Source organism: Artemia franciscana, chromosome 12 (genome assembly GCF_032884065.1).
Source record: "Artemia franciscana chromosome 12, ASM3288406v1, whole genome shotgun sequence".
Classification (NCBI taxonomy): domain Eukaryota; kingdom Metazoa; phylum Arthropoda; class Branchiopoda; order Anostraca; family Artemiidae; genus Artemia; species Artemia franciscana.
Genome location: NC_088874.1, coordinates 11,669,174 through 11,686,028, shown reverse-complemented (window position 1 = coordinate 11,686,028; position 16,855 = coordinate 11,669,174). Strand labels below are relative to the sequence as shown.

The following is a 16,855-nucleotide window of genomic DNA, read 5'->3' as shown; positions in this document are numbered from 1 at the left end:
CGGGATGAAACTTGGTGGAAAAAAAACACGAGTCCTAGATACATGATTGACATAGCCAGAACGGATCCGCTCTCTTTGGGGTAGTTGGGGGGGGGGGGTTAATTCTGAAAAATTAAAAAAAATGAGGTATTTTTAACTTACGAACGGGTGATTGGATCTCCATGAAAATTGATATTTAGAAGGATATTGTGTCTCAAAGCTCTTATTTTAAATCCTGGCCGGATCTGGTGACATTGGGGGAAGTTTGGGGTTGGAAAAATAAGCAGAAGTCTTGCATACATGATTTATATAATTGGAACGGATGCGCTCAATTGGGGGGGGGGTAATTCTGAAAAATAAGAAAAAATGATGTATTTTTAACTTACGAGGGAGTGATCGGATCTTCATGAAACTTCATATTTAGAAGGATCTCGTAACTCAGATATCTTATTTTAAATCTCAACCGGATCAAGCGTAATTTGGGGTGGGGGCAGTTGGGGGGACCGGAAATCTTAGAAAATACTTAAAGCGGTGAGATCAGGATGAAACTGGATGGGAAGAATAGAAACCTGTCTAAGATACGTGACTGACATAACCGGACCGGATCTGCTCTCTTTGGTGGAATTGGGGGGGGGGGGGGTAATTTTGAAAATTGAGGTATTTGTAACTTACGAAAGGGTGACCAGATCTTAATAAAATTTGATATTTAGAAGGATCTTGTGCTTTAAAGTTGTAATTTCAAATTCCGACCAGATCCTGTGACATTCGGGTGAGTTGGAAGGGGAAACCGTAATTCTTGGAAAACATGAAAATTGGGGTATTTTTATCTTACGAATAGATGATGGGATCGTAATGAAATTTGATTTTTAGAAGGAATTCATGTCTCAGAGCTCTTATTTCAAATCCCGACCAGATCTTTTGACATTGGGTGGAGTTGGAGGGGGAAATCTTGGAAAAACACTTGGAGTGGAGGAATCGGGATGAAGCTAGGTGGATAGAATAAACAAATGTCCTTGATACGTGATTGACAGAATCGTGCTGGATTTGCTCTCTTTGGGGGAGTTGGGGTGAGGAGTTCAGTGATTTGGCGAGTTCGGTGCTTCTGGACGTGCTAGGGCGATGAAAATTGGTAGGCGTGTCAGGGAGCTGCACAATTTGACTTGATAAAGTCGTTTTCCCAGATTCGACCATCTGCGGGGCAAAAGGGAGAGGAAAAATTAGGCATTTATAACTTACGAGTGGGTGATCGGATCTTAATGAATCTTGATATTTAGAAGGACTTTGTGACTCAGAGCTCTTATTTTAAATCTTGACCTGCATTAAGCCTCTTATTTTTCTTTTTAAATCAATCTATTGATTCATAGAATTTTGTTAGAGCTCATACCGTATGATCTCTTGGCTCTTAGCTCTTCTCGCCTCGTCACAAGTGCCATAAGAGCTCTTAGCTCTCGTTTCTTCTTCCTTTAGCTTTTATTGTAAACATATTAAAGTCCATGTTGCATATTAATTAGTATGTTTACAGACTGTTATTACTTAACTAAGGCTTTTTCAAATAATCAAACTTTTTTTTTAATTCAGATGTCTTCAACTATCTAGGCTATGGTAGTGTTAAGATAGAAAAAATTGGGTATGGCAAGTGTTGTAAAATTGCTGTAAAAAAAATGTGGCAAGATAAGATGTTTATTTAAAAAAAAATGCTATCACAAGCCCCAAAGGGCGAAACGTGGTGATTGATATTGGATACAATATGGTGCTTGTCAGAAAATATAGGGTAAAATTGATGTTTTAGAGTTGTCTTAAAGGTCTTCTATAGCTGCCCTTGTTTTTTTATGGCTTTTTAAAACATCGAAGGAAAACAATTATGCACAGTTTGATCTAGTTACAGCACACTTCCAAATACAGCTTTCCCTCCCAGTCTCTGTGTGACTCAAGCTTGTGCGCTGGGATTGATTTTGGAAGTGGCTATACCGTTTGCGCTGTGAGAGGGGAATAAAATAAGGAAAATGATAGGAAGCGACCTAAAAATCTACTTTGTTTTATTCCTTCTACCCTTAGATCTTTTCCTGTTGTTTTTTTTCGAACGCCTAAGGCAAAAAAATAAAATGCACAATTTGATTCGTTTGAGGTACACCCACAAATTCTGGGTTTTTCCCCAGCCTTTGTCTACCTCAGGTATAGCACAGGAGGGTGTCACTTTAACTTTGAGGCAGGGTGTTCCTTTTCACAGAAGAAAGGAATCCAGACAGAAGCCCCATCCCCCCAAGTTAAAAATACCAGCCTTAAATTGTTCTTTTTTACTCCCTCCCCCATGATGAAACTCATATATTTAAAAACAGCATAAAAATATAATTCTTTCGAGGCTCCATTTTTAAATTTTTTTTAAAATTCCATATTTTAGAGTTTCGGTTACCATTGAGGCGGGTCGCTGCTTATTACAGCTCCTTGCCGCGAACTGGTCGATCGTAATTTCTGTTTGTTTTGAGTTTCATTTATTTATGAATATAAGTAAAACTAGTGGTAGTCAAATTTGTTAATTTTTTTGCAAGTAAAACTAAGCTAAGTTAAACAGGATCGAAACGCAAGTAATTAAGCAAAGCAGTTCAAAACGACAAGGGTGGAAGTAGGTTCAATAAGGTCAATTTTGGCCCAAGATTTGTTGCCTTTGAATGCTTTTGCTTCATCGGCCTCCTTGGTAGTCGGGTTAATTTTAGATATTCGTTATTCTTTTATTCTTCATCATTTATTCTTTTTATTTGTCTATTCTTTATTAGACGCTAGTTATTCTTTTTTTTTTAACTCTTCGCTTCAAGATTTTCATTTTCTTTTTTTTTCTGTTTTCTTTCAGGTCTATTAACTGTTATCCAGTGATTTGAGTTATAGATGGTGCTTAAACACAATCACAGGACAACAGTATACACTACTTTGGATTCAAATACAATCACATGCAGATGCTCTACTCGCAATGCTCCAGTTTATTCAGAATGCTCCATTACTAAAGGAAGATTTGGCTTAATGTTCGCTTCACAAGCACCCAGTATCAGTACCTTTTTTGTTTTTTATCATGAATAAAATTAAATCTAATGCATTGTGGGAATCTTCTCTTCTAAACTAGAGCCGTCCAATAGAAAAACTACAAATAAAGTCTTGGCCATAGCTGTAATGAAAGTATTGAAAAGCTTAATTTAATGATGCTCCTTGTAACGAGGAGCCAAATTTCTTTAGAATATTTAAGGCTTAAAGCAATTTGTTGACAATTTTCTGTTTCAGTCTATCTTCACCCTATTAGGTTTTTGGGAGCGCTTCATGATTCTATTGTGGGGGGCCACTACAATGAGACAATTGAAGTCTCTACAGTGTATGTATTTTAAAAAAGTAGTCGGCTTGAAAGCAGTTTGGCTCTCAAAGGTGACCTGGGTTTACCAAAATTGTGTCATAAGAGCATTATCAAGATGATCAAATTTTTGTTACAGATATTACATTTGCCTGATAATCGTCTAGTGAAGGCGGCTCACAATAACTTGTTGAAATCTTCTAAAAAGGCGAGATGGCCAAAACAGATTAAAGCCACGCTGGAAGAAGCTGGCTTCTCATGGGCATGGAATAATGACCAGGGTCCCCATTGCAAACCTAATGATTTCCTTGGCATGTTGGATTTGGTTCTGCCATTGCTCCAAAAACCCCACTGGGGACCTGCGCTAATAAACGTGTTACGAATTATGATCACAAATTGATTTTGTGACTTCACGAGGGGTCTCACAGAAATAAAGTATAATCGAAAGCTGGAGTATCCAAATATGCCATCCTTTTTTATGGCACTTGGTATTAACCAAGTGACATATAGCGATGTCCCGGTTTTGCTACTTTAGGCACTTCCAGGTAAGCTAGGACGATGAAATTTGGCGGGCGTATCAGGGACCGGACCAAATTAAATTATAAATAGTCGTTCTACCGATTTGACCATCTGGGGGGGGGGAGTTGGGATCCGGCTAATTCGGAAAAATAGAAAAAAATGAAGTATTTTTAACTTAACGAACAGGTTATGGGATCTTAATGAAATTTGATGTTTGGAAGGATATCGTGTCTCAGAGCTCTTATTTTAAATCCTGACCAGATCCAGTGACATTGGAGGGGGGCCTAAAATCTTGGAAAACCCATAGAGTGGAGGCATCGGGATGAAACTTGGTGGGGAAAATAAGTAAAAGTCCTAAATACGTTATTAACATAACCGGAACGGATCTGCTCTGTTTGAGGGAGTTGGAGGGGGGAGGGAGTTAATTTTGAAAAATGAGGTATTTTTAACTTACAAAGCAGTGATCGGATCTTTATGAAATTTGAAGTTCAGAAGGATATCGTGTCTCAGACCTCTTATATTAAATCCCAAACGGATTTGGATAAGTTTGGGGGAGGGGCGGAACCTAAAATCTCAGAAAATGCTTAGAGTGGAGGGATCGGGATGAAACTTGGTGGGAAAAATAAGCACAAGTCTTAGATACGGGATTCACATAACTGGAACGGATCTGCTCTTTTTAGGGGAGTTGGAGGGGGGCAGGATTTATTCTAAAAAATTAGAAAAAATGAGGTATTTTAAACTTACGAAAGAGGGATCGTATTTTAATGAAATTTCATATTTAGAAGGACCTCGAAACTCAGATCTCTTATTTTAGATCCCGATCGGATCCAGTGTCATTAGGGGGGGGGGTCTTGGAAAACGCTAAAAGTGGAGAGATCAGGATTAAACTTGGTGGAAAGAATAAGCACAAGTCCAAGATAGATGACTGACATAGCCCGACCGAATCCGCTCTCTTTGGTGGAGTTGGGGGGGGAGGAGTAAAACGAAAAAATTTGAAAAAATGAGGTATATGTAACTTTCGAACGGGTGATTAGATCTTAATGAAGTTTAATATTTAAAAGGATTTTGTGCTTTAGAACTCTTCTTTCAAATCCCGACCAGATCTGGTGATATTGAAGGGAGTTGGAGGGGAAGCCGGAACTCTTGGAAAACGTGAAAATCGAGGTATCTTACGAATGGGTGATCGGATCTTAGTGAAACTTAATATATAGAAGAATATTATCTGTCAGATGCTCCATTTTCAATTCGAATCGGATCCGGGGACATAGAGGGTTGGAGGGGGAAAACAGAAATCTTGGAAAACGTTTAGAGTGGAGAGATGTGGACGAAACTTGATGGGAAGAATAAGCACAAGTTATAGATACGAGAACGACATAATTGGTATGGATCCGTTCTCTTTGGGGGAGCTGTGGGTTGTTAATTTGGAAAAATTGAGGTATTTTTAACTTAAGAACAGGTGACCGGATCTTAATGAAATTTGATATTTAGAAGGAACTCATTTCTCAGAGCTCTTATTTCAAATCCAAACCAGATCTATTGACATTGGTGCTTCTGGACGTGCTTGGACGATGAAAGTTGGTAAGCGTGTGAGGAATCTGTACAAATTGACTTGAAAGAGTTGTTTTCCCTTATTCAACCATCTGGGGGGCTGAAGGGAGAAGAAAAGTTAGAAAATTGAGGTATTTTTAACTTACGAGTGGGTGATCGGATCTGCATTAATTTTGATATTTAGAAGGACCTCGTGACTCAGAGCTCTTATTTTAAATCCCGACCGGGATTAAGCCTCTGATTTTCCTTTTAAAGCAATCTATTGATTCTTAGAATTTTGCTAGAGCTCATATCATATGAGGTCTTGGCCCTTCCGACCTTGTCACAAGTGCCATCTAAGCTCTTGTTCAATTATCGAACAAGCGCCAATTATTAACGCCTTTATTATATTACCCCCTTCCTCTACCAAGATTTTGCTTATTGATGCCCATGTCATATTGAGCCCCTCTCCTTAAGATTTTTTCTAATATCTTCCCTTGACGGAGAAAAGTAAGCGCAGCTTGTACGTGGCTCATTTGTTCACTTTTCCTTTTATCTAGCTCGTTTTGCACTTCACTATTTTTAATCGGTATTTTTGTTTCATTTAATAATCATATTGCTATTTATCATATTTATTCCTATATATTCCTATTTCAATTAACTCGTTACGGCCCAAGGCAGGTCAAAATAGGCCTTTGAGAAAGATCATGGCAGGAAAGAGAGGAGAACTTTGAGCTAGGACTTCGCTACCTAGAACTTTTTTTTTTTTTTTTTTTTTTTTTTTTTTTTTTTTTTTTTTTTTTTTTTTTTTTTTTTAGTGCAACATTGTAAGTGCTAGTTTTTATTTTTGTAGTGTAACATTTCAGTGCGAATGTATGCCTCCAGGCATGTGTACTGGTTTGTCATATCTATCTATGTAATTGTTGTAAATAAAAAATTAGCTATCTAGTTGTGTGCTAAAGTTATAGATATTCAGATTTAATTAAACTTACTTCATTAAAAAAAAATTTTAGTATTGAATGAAGCTGAATTTTTTTTTCGATGTTCAAGAAAGGGCAGTCCCTAAAAATACTCTAGTATACCTGCTAGAAAAAAATAATAATAATTCGCTCAAAATTAGTCTCATTGTATAATTTCACATCTTTAGAGGTTTTCTACTGTGCTAACTTCCTTGATTGAAATATTCGCCGACATAGGATGTAAATTATTTGACAAACGGAGAGAAATTAAAAAGAAGTTTAAGAAAAACTTCTGGAAGAAGTTATCGGTCCTAGAAGTAAGTTGTTGTTTTTTGGGGTTTGAAGCGTTCTAACAACAGGTCATATGCGTCCGTATCACTCAATTATTCTAAGCCTTATGTAATCACTAACTTACTTGGGTGTCAATTTGGTCAATATTCACTGAACTTGATCATATATTACTTATCTTGCTATTGGTAGGGGGTTATTTTCCTGCAGTAAGTAGAAGTATTAACGTTTGACGTTTCCTCTTCTTTTTCTTCCAGTTTTAATGGTTCCGTTTTAAAGTTTGCTTGTTATATTTCTTTGTCAATAATCCTTTTTTTAGGTGACGCTGGTCGTCAACGTGGATTTACAGATTCTCATTATAAAGCTTTAAAACGAATGCAAGATATACTTGGCTTCGAATATAGATTTCAAGTTTTGGCTTTTCCTTGTAATCAGTTTGGTGAACAGGAGCGAGGTACCAACTATGACATCAAGAATTTTCTGTACGGAAATTATCGTGTTGAATCTCCTGTGTTTTCGAAGATAGATGTCATTGGTGATAATTCGCATCCGGCGTTTAGAAACCTTGTTGGTAAGTAATTAGAATAAGAAAATTGAACTGTTCATTGTAAAATGATAGCATATCCGTAAAATTAATGGGATGATGCCTAAAATTGTTCCTTTTTTTCTTCGATCAAACAGCCCTGATTCTGATCCATAGGGTCAAACTGAGTTTGCTTCGTTATTTGTATGTTTTATATAGTGAAAAAAGGAATCACCAATACAACAGCACAAACACAGAAACAAACACACACCACACAACCGAACATAAAAAATATAAATTATTAAAAATAATGATAAATATAAAATAATAAATAACAAATAATATATAGTGAATAATAAATATGCACTTAGATAGAGGGTCTGAGTGTTGTGATATTTCTCCTCTAATTACGCTAAATTCTTGGGTATTTTAACTATACCACTTTACCTTTAGTCTAAAAATCTTGAATGTTTCTATTTAATTGCTGGTTTAATTCTTTCCTCATGCTTCGTCAGAGCATGATGCTTTGTCAACTTTTATTTTATTTTTTTTATCTATTTTAATGTTTATTTATTAATAGCATTTAAAAATACTGTCAGTCGTAGTTGAAGCAATGAATGGCTGAAATGCGGAAACCATCCGGCATATCAAAGTAAGGATTCAGCGAATTAAAAGTTAGCGAGAGAGAAATCGATGTAGGTAAGGGAATTGGTCGAACTTTGGGGAAAGAGATAGGAAAGAAGAGGAGACTGAGAAATAGGAGGAAATGATGGGCTGACTGAGAAACGGAAGAGTATCAAAAGACTAGGCTAGTTTAGCTGAACGACCGCATTTGCTGAATGGAATTTCACAATAAGATAGATTTTACAACGATCAAACCGCTACCCTTAGAATCAAACCGCTACCGCTACCCTTAGAAAACCGCTACCCTTACAACGATCAAACTGGTTACCCTTAGAATGACAAGAAATAGCTACCCGAGTAGGACATAATATAATTGTTGATATATAACCGTCAAGAATTAGCTCCCTGTACCTACTTTATAGCATAACTTCAAATTCAATTTTTATGAACTCACTATAGATGGCCCAAGATAGATGTGTTAAGATACAAAAAAGCGATGTTTTTGCACAAAATTTGTTTTTTGCCTCTTCCTTGGAATTTGTTTGTTGAGTAAATTCATTACAAATTTGATTTCGAAATTACGACTGCTGAAAGAAAGGGGTCTTTGTATTGGTATAGTAAGCTTTTCTTATTTCTTTCTTTACTTTCCTTTCTTTTCTCTACTTATTTTCTTACTTCTTACGTTTATTTACTTATTTCTTTCTTTATTTTAAAGACTAAACTTTCTTTGCTTAAACTGTTTGGCTTTCTTATTTGGAATAATTAGTTCTGTCAATTTATAATTTACTTGGTTCTAATTTAGAGTTTGACTCCATGTTATTTAAATTTATTTTTTTTTTTTTAAATTCCCTTAAAGATACTTCAGAGATACAGTACCTTCTGATGTATGCCCAGTGGACGCGCTTACGATGATAAGGGGTGAAGTGGCGTCATGTACTATAGTTTTCTGTACCAGGCCAAGTCCATGGGAATTAAGTACTGCAACAAAATGTGAAGACTGACATTCAAACTTAAAACAAGCATAAGTTAATTTGTATAAGAAGTCAAACTTAAAATGAACTGAAATTTCTACGAATGAAGAAGTGAAACCAAACATTTACACCAAACGAGGAGCTGTTTTGAATAGTTTTATTTTTAATTGTAAGTTGTGTAAAGAAATACAACTTTCTTGAAAATATATTACTATAATATAATAATACTAGCAAATTACTTTCTATAGTCTACCATTGTACCAATTTTGATTAGTTTTCATCTCTTCTTTCCTATTAAATTTATTCCATCCACTTTTATAGAAGATATATTAGCTAACTAAAGCTTTCAGTTTGACAAATTTCGGTAAAGCGCAAATGACAGTCTAGACCTTGGGGTGGGAAAGGTACCAACAGCGCACCCATTTATGGTAATTTGTGTTTGTTGTAAGTTGGACTTCAATTATGACTTAGTTTCTGTTCGCTCTAAGTTTTACTGCTGCCCGTTTCATTCTGTTTATTTATTTTTTTCATCCATAGAAACACCAACTTGTTCAAGAGCTTGGAGGAAAAAAGATTTAGTTTTTTGTACTAACTCTAAATATGTATTTGATTCAAATATCGGATTAAGATTGCTGTTAGATGTGAAAATAATTTACATCTTTTCAGTAAAGTGCAAATGACAGTCTAGACTTTTAGGTGGAGAGGCTACCAACAGCGTACCCCCATTTATGGTAATTTTTGTTTGTCTTAAGTTGGACTTTATTTATGGCTTAGTTTCTGTTCGCTCTAAGATTCAGTGCCGCCATTTCCATTCGGTTCAATTTTTTTCATCCCTAGAAACACCAACTTGTGTAAGGTCTTATAGGAGAAATTATTTTGTTTTTGTACTGACTCCAAATATGTGTTTGATTCAAATATCGGATTAAGATTGGAGTTAGATGTGAAAATAATTTACATGTTTTCAGTAACAGAATGGAAACTTAGATCTTTATGAGAATTTGAGAAACACAATAAAAACCTCACTAACCTTAATATATTTGCAGTTCATCAAAAAAGGATTCTTCATTTACCATGCCCACACGGACAAATTCACCCACAGTCTTAAAATTCTCAAAGTTTCTACTTGAAAATTTTTCAAGCCAATTGGACAGGCTTATTTTTTCTCTCCAACGCTTGTTGTATAAGAAGTTAAACAAGAAGCTATACAAATAAAAACATTAGTCCATCCCCTTATTCCTGGTACCGTTAAGATATAAATAAAAAAAGAACACCAAGGCTTGGGTACGTTTTATAAATGAATCCTGTTTTCCTGGTAACGTAAAGATATAAATAAAAAAAAAGAACGTCAATATGGCTTGAGTACATCTTATAAATGAATCCCATTGTCCTGGTAACATTAAGATATAAATGAAAAAAGCACGTCAAGATAGCTTGGGTACGTTTTGTAAATGAATCCTGTTTTCCTGGTAACATAAAGATATAAATGAAAAAAAGAACGTCAATATGGCTTGAGTACATCTTATAATGTATCCCATTGTCCTAGTAACATTAAGATATAAATGAAAAAAGCACGTCAAGATAGCTTGGATACGTTTTATAAATGAATCCCGTTTCCCTGGTAACGTTAAGATATAAATGAAAAAAGAAGGCCAAGAATGCTTGGGTACGTTTTATAAATGAAGAATTATATGCAACCAAAAGTTCTGCTTTTTGTTAATCCAGCTGGAGCAAAACGCAAAGCAAGATGCCCTTGAAGGCCTCTAGTAGGAAGAGATAATAAGTAAAGATTTCGCGAGAATACCATGGGAGTGAACTAAGATCGAAACTGAATGGAGTTGGTTATTGCAGCGATATGTTCAAATGTATTGGCCTTGGGCGATTTTTGCCGTACTGAGTTGTTAGTAGTAGTAGTAGAATATAAAAAATCTTTTTCTTACGACTACATTCGTTAGAAATGGTAACCGATCATTTCTAATATTAACTTCCGTTTTTATTCTAGCCCAATCATCTATACATCCGGAATGGAATTTCTACAAATATTTGGTTAATCCTGAAGGGAGGGTGATCAAAGATTGGATCACTAAAGTAACAATTGATGAGATATTCAGCGACGTTAAACGTGCTGTAGAAGAAGCAGGAAAAGACAATACTACGAAATTTCAAATCAAAGAAGAAGTTTTTAGTGAAGAAAGAAATAGAAGTAGTGACGAAGTTCTATTGAATGCTGAAGAAGATTCAAAATTCCTAAGCCTGTAGTAGTCAATGAAAGTGTAAAGGATGAATTATAATTTCATAGGATAGTTCTTTCATAATTCCTGGGTTGTAGTGCTGCTGTGTCTTCAGTATCAAACTTTCCTTGAAGTATTTTTATTTCTATTGTTTTCAAAAGCAACTTAACTTTTTCAGTGTTAGCAAAAATGGATATTCGGTGACAATACCTGTAAATATAAAGTTTGTGGCTTTAAAACGGATTACTTTATGGAGTTTTCTGCTATATATTGAAATTTCGGTCTTATGCTTAAGAAAATTAATAAAAAAATTCGTAAAATTTTACGAATTTTACGAAAAGCCGAAATGGCTTTTCATGGTGCTTAAAATTTAATTAATAGTTAAGTAAAGAGGTAATAAGTCAAAGAAGTTTGTTTCCTTCTATTTTATTCTTCGTGAGTTGACGAGAACAAAGCAAAGAGAAATTTACGCGGAATTTTTTTTTTTTTTTTATTATGTTTGATTAAATATTGCTTGAAATGCCTATGGTTTTAGATCTTTTATTATCTCTATTTTTTAATGTCTTCTATTTAAGATATAACCTACCTTAAAGGTGATGGTCTATGATGTTATATTTCTGGTTCCGTTATTATTATTTTTTTTACCTTGTATTTGGAATTTCGTAATAAAATGGTGTTAGATACAGTTATAACTAATATATAGATAGATAAATTTTTTTGATCTGAAGATTCGTAGCAAAAATCGACATCTTGAAAAAGTAATGGACTGAAAGACGAAATAAAATAAAGGACAAATTGGATGCTCAAAGAAAATATCGTAAAGAGTATCAGGGGTTATGCCTTAAGTTGTCCACTGTTTGAATTTTTCATATAACAAGGGCTTTATTAACAATTTCTCCTATCACATTTGCGGGATTTTCCAAAAAAATCATAAGTCATGTTTACCTATAAATCAATGTAAATGGTGCTAAGATCAATCAGACTAATTGGCACATTCACATGTATTTTTTTAATAGCATTGTAGAAAAGGTTTAGATAATAAGACATTAGAAATTTTTTTTCCAAGAAATATCAGGACCTCAAGTTTTTGAGATGTAGTTAAGGCTTGAGCAAAAATTTTATAGCATGGATTTGTTCTTCCTCAGTTCAAATCTAATGATTCCAACATGATGTATTATAAGCTGAAAATTGGAGCTATTATACTTAATGCTGATATTTAATTTGGGGTATCTACCATTCTTCTCTTTGAAGAAATTGCATTCTAACTTCTAAAAACTCTCACCATGTTTTCTTTGGTTGTAATCGAGTTGATCATCGACCAAAATTCTAAAAGACTGAACATTTTTAGCCATCAACTGAAATTCCGTATGTTATAGCATAGTTCACTGCATTAGTTCATAGTTACTGCATAGTTCAGTGATAAGAATCCTAAAGAAACGTTGTTATTACTAGCATCATAGTTTTCATTTAGATATTACATAAACCCTAATAGGGACCCTAAGAATGTGTGCAAGAAGGTGAGAGAAAAAAAAGAGGTGAAATCGACAACACGCTCAGAGTCTTTCTTATTCATGTTGAAATATTTTATTAAAGAAGACATTAGATCTTATTCGATCTTTTTTATTTTCATAAAATATATGAAAATTAGTTTTTCTTTTTAGCGCAATCAGAGGCGATGCTATGGCGTTGCTTATAGCAAAGGCCATACGGCTCTAATGTTTCATTATTTTTTTCCCAAAGGCATTTCATATGGAAGGGGTCATCGCATAAACTTCAGAAGGGACTCACTTGGTTTGAATCAGAAGTTCTGGTGGCCTTTTCAAGAGTCAAAAGAGATCGGAAGGCTACTAGCCACCCCCAACGCCCTTTTCTCCCCAAATGCATCGTATAAAAATTTTGAGATATCCATCTTGTTAAAAGTTGTTAAAAGATCATTCAACAAAAACTCCTGGGTCGACACAAACCTCAGGGCCTGGGGGTGTGTTTTTTTAAGTTGTCCTGGGGGCATATAGGGTTCTTATAGAACGTTGCTCGTATAAACCTCAGAGAGGGCTCATTTCATTAGAAATTGAAAGTTCCAATTCACTTTTTAAGAGTCAAATGAGATCAGAGGGCGACTAGCCCTCCCACGCTCTTCTTTCCCACATACATCGGATAAGAATTTTGAGATAGCCATTTTTTAAAGTTGTTTGTTGATCCTATAACAAAAACTTCAGGGTCTGCGCAACCCATATGGCCTGGGGGCAGGCGTTGTAAGTTATATCCTGGGAGCATATATGGTTGTTATAAAAGGAATGCTCCAATAAACTTAAGAGGGCTCATTGATTGGAAATTGAAATTTCTATTTCACTTTTTAAGAGTCAAAAGAGATCATCTGGCAACTAGCCCCTCCCCCTCTCCCAAGCCCTTTTTCCCCAAACCCATCCGACAAAAATTTTGAGATAACTATTTTGTTAAAAATAGTCGAAACATCAGATAATAATACTCAGGGTCGGCACAACTCCCCAGGGTCCAGGAGTGAGCTTTATAAGTTATTCTCTGGGGGCATATATGGTTCTTAAAGAAGGGATGCTCGTATAAACATTATAGAGGGCTCATTTGATTGGAATTTCAAAGCTCTAGTTCACTTTTAAAGAGTCAAAAGAGACCAAAGAACAACAACCCTACCCCCACCACGTCCTTTTTTAAACCCATGTTGTCAAAATTTTGAGTCAGCCATTTTGTTAAAAATAGCTCGAAAATGCAATAATGAAAACTCCGGAGTCGACACGAACCCCTAGAGCACTGGAGCAACAGTTATAAGCTATCTTCTTAGGCCATATAAGGTTTTTATATAGGGGGGGGGGGGTCGTAGGGACTTCAGAGGTGACTCATTGAAAGTTCTAGTTACATTTTTATGAGTCAAAAGGGATCAGAAGGTATCTAACCCCTCCCCAAACATACCCTCTTTTCCGCAAATGTATCGGAACAAAATTTTGACATTGCCAGTTTGTTCAAAAGAGGCCAACGATCAGATAAAAAAAATATTCAGGGTCAACATAACCTCCCCCCTCTCTAGATCCTGGGGAAGAGTTGTAATTTATGCCGTGGGGGCATATAAAGTCTTATGGAATACGTGGTCGTATACACCTCGGGGGAACTCAAATGATTAGGAATAGAAAGTTCTAATTCCCTTTTTAAGAGTCAAAAGTGATCTGGTTTCCGATAACCCCTCCTCGCTTCCTCCACCAGCCCTCTTTTCCCCAAAGGGGTCCGATTGAATTTCATTATAGCCATTTTGCTAAAAAATTTACCAAAGATCATCAAATACTACAGGAATAACACAGCCCACCTTCGGGTAATTGTTGTACATTGAATTAACTTCGGAGATGACATATTGTCATCTCCTTCTTATTCTTATATGCCCCAGGGCATATAAAGTGTTAACAGAAAAGGTCGTATTAACTTCGAAGGGAACTCAAATGATTAGAAATTGCAGTTTAAATAGGAAGCTCTAGATCAATTTTTAAAAGTCAAGAGTAATCAGACTGTATGCAACCCCCCCCCACTGCTTTTTTTCTAAATGCTTTCAATCAAAATTTTCAGTTAGCTAATTGCTATGCTCACGGGTTTGATAGTCCGAAATACAAGAGCTGAATGAACATTATTCATATTTGTTTATTTTATTGCATTTTAGTGGTTTTTTAGTGTCGACTGAAGTCCCATAGTTTTGGGTACTTCGGACAAACAATAATGTCATAAATATTAGCCATGGAACTATAAGAATCAGGATACGAGGTTTGTCAAAAAATGTAATTATTTCTAATATTGAATGTGCTTCGACCTGGTTTTTCGGTTATTTTAAAGTGTTTGGAGGTTATATGCTATTGTATATACCCTTAGCTCTTTTAAAACATTTCTCTTGTGACCTCTTGACAACCATCCTGCACACAGTGTGCTTTCATTTTATTTTACACCCATTCAACATTTTCAATTTCAACATAATATTCTTTGCCTTTTTGGAGACTCAGGATCAAACATGCCCTATTTTCCCAACAAACAACCCTTTATATAAACAATTGACGAATTATATAGCTTAAAACACTTACCCCAGGGGGTCTGGGGGTTACGTCATCCCTGGAGATATAGTTATTAGACTTTTCGACTATTTTGAACGAGATATTCCAAAAGTTTGATCAAATGTCTTTGGAGGAAGGGCTGCTAAAAAGAGAATGTTAGGGAGATCGATTGCCCTCCGACCACTTTTTAACATCCTCCTCAACATTACAATCAAATAAGCCTTTTCCAAATATAGGCAACACTAGTACATTCTTTACGACAAACAGCCAACTCGTTTTGTGCATCTTATTTAAAGGTCTTCAATTTTCCATATTTTTGATTAAGTTTAAACTTAATACCCTCTTCTATTAATGTGATATTGAATATACACATTTTTGATAACAGGATGCATATAGTATCTTTAAATTTGGTTTAACATACTCCACATTATTCTCCAAAGTTTCACCTTAACACCCTTACCCTTTTCGAACACACCTAGAATATAGATCTCTTTATATATCTCTTTAAGATAAATCCTGCATGTAAAAGAGGGCAAATTGCAAAATCTGTAAACCTTGTCCTGGGGAAGGTGGGGAGGAGAGCGATTGCATCTGCGGAGGAACAGTTGCTGGAGTGTTACTGTTTTGAACAAAAAAGGTTTTCCAAACTTTTTATTAGTGATGGGAGAAGGGAGCATCTAAAAGGGGCAAGGCGGCTTGCTGCCCTCCAAAAACTTTTCGACGTCCCCTAAAATTTTCAACTTAATACCCTCAGACATTCCTTATATATTGATGGTACGTCCTTCTGAAAACCAGCACTTACACAGTGTGTTTTAATGTGTTCGGTGTCGTTTTTCAAAGTTGTGGGGGGCTATGTCATCCCCATATTATTAGTCGTTGAAGCTTATGACTATCTTGAACAAAATGTCTATTACTAAATAATATGGAATATTTTGAAAGAAAGGCAGCTAAAAAGGTCCTTAGAGAGGGCTGGTGGCCCTCCAACCACTTTTCAACATCCTCTTCAACATGTCCTTTAAGTTTCAACTTAATACCCTCAGCCGTTTTTAAAATACCCTCTTATTTGATAAACTGAATGGTAGTGCCTTTTGATTTAGCATAACAAACCATTCAACATCCTCCATAATTTAAGCTTTATACCCTTAGCCTTTTCGGATACACCCAGAATCAAATATTTCTCCTTCTCCTAATGATAAATTCTGCGCGATAACAATGGGCAAATTCAATAATTTAAATCCTTTCCCGGGGATTTGGGAGGGGGGCATTGCATCTCTGAAAGTATAGCTATTAGACCTTCTGACCAGTATGAGCAAACCGACGATCCCAAAATTTTGATCAGTGTTGAGGAGAGGGGGCACTTAAAATTGGCAGTGGGTGGGGCTGGGTAGTTGTCCTCTAATCTCATAAGAAAATTCACACTTAATTAAAATGGTAAGAAAACAATTTATATTTGAGTGGCCTAGTAAAAAAGGTTTGAATTGTTCTTGGACTAAAGAAATTAGCATATCTTCAGTTTCCTGATTCCACATTTCCAAATCCTTTTATAAGTTTTCTCTGGAACTCTTTTCATATTGGTCATCTTTATGAACTTTTCGAAAAAAATAACTAAAGTTTAACTTTAATGCTTGCTCACGTAAAGGTTTAAGGAAGGTTAACGAAGCAACTTTTCGAGCTTTGCGGATAACTTTCCAAACTTTACGAACGCCATCTGAGCCATCTTTAAAGCTTTTTATTATTCCGTTTCATTTTAATCTTTTAAAAACAGCAGCATAAACAGCAACTTTAAAAAACTCGGGGGCGGTGGTATGTATCTGTTTCAATCATTTGTAAGTTGAACGTTTGTATCCT

The 16,855-nt window shown here is 35.6% G+C and overlaps 1 protein-coding gene and 1 long non-coding RNA gene across 3 annotated transcripts in view; both read left to right on the top strand.

Moving 5' to 3' along the window:
• LOC136033689 (glutathione peroxidase 7-like) overlaps positions 1-11,634 on the top strand; it is a 53,243-nt gene extending 41,609 nt beyond the window's left edge. For both annotated transcript variants that reach the window (XM_065714536.1, XM_065714535.1), the window contains exons 2-4: positions 2,825-3,013; positions 6,923-7,174; positions 10,721-11,634. In XM_065714536.1, the coding sequence (XP_065570608.1) occupies positions 2,860-3,013; positions 6,923-7,174; positions 10,721-10,977 (663 nt within the window). In that variant the 5' untranslated portion in view covers positions 2,825-2,859 and the 3' untranslated portion in view covers positions 10,978-11,634. The remainder of the gene's footprint in view (positions 1-2,824; positions 3,014-6,922; positions 7,175-10,720) is intronic.
• A 5,131-nt stretch (positions 11,635-16,765) lies between these two features.
• Positions 16,766-16,855, top strand: part of LOC136033685 (uncharacterized) — a 113,807-nt gene continuing 113,717 nt past the window's right edge. Inside the window, exon 1 of the long non-coding RNA XR_010618990.1 lies at positions 16,766-16,833. This is a non-coding gene — a long non-coding RNA (uncharacterized LOC136033685). The remainder of the gene's footprint in view (positions 16,834-16,855) is intronic.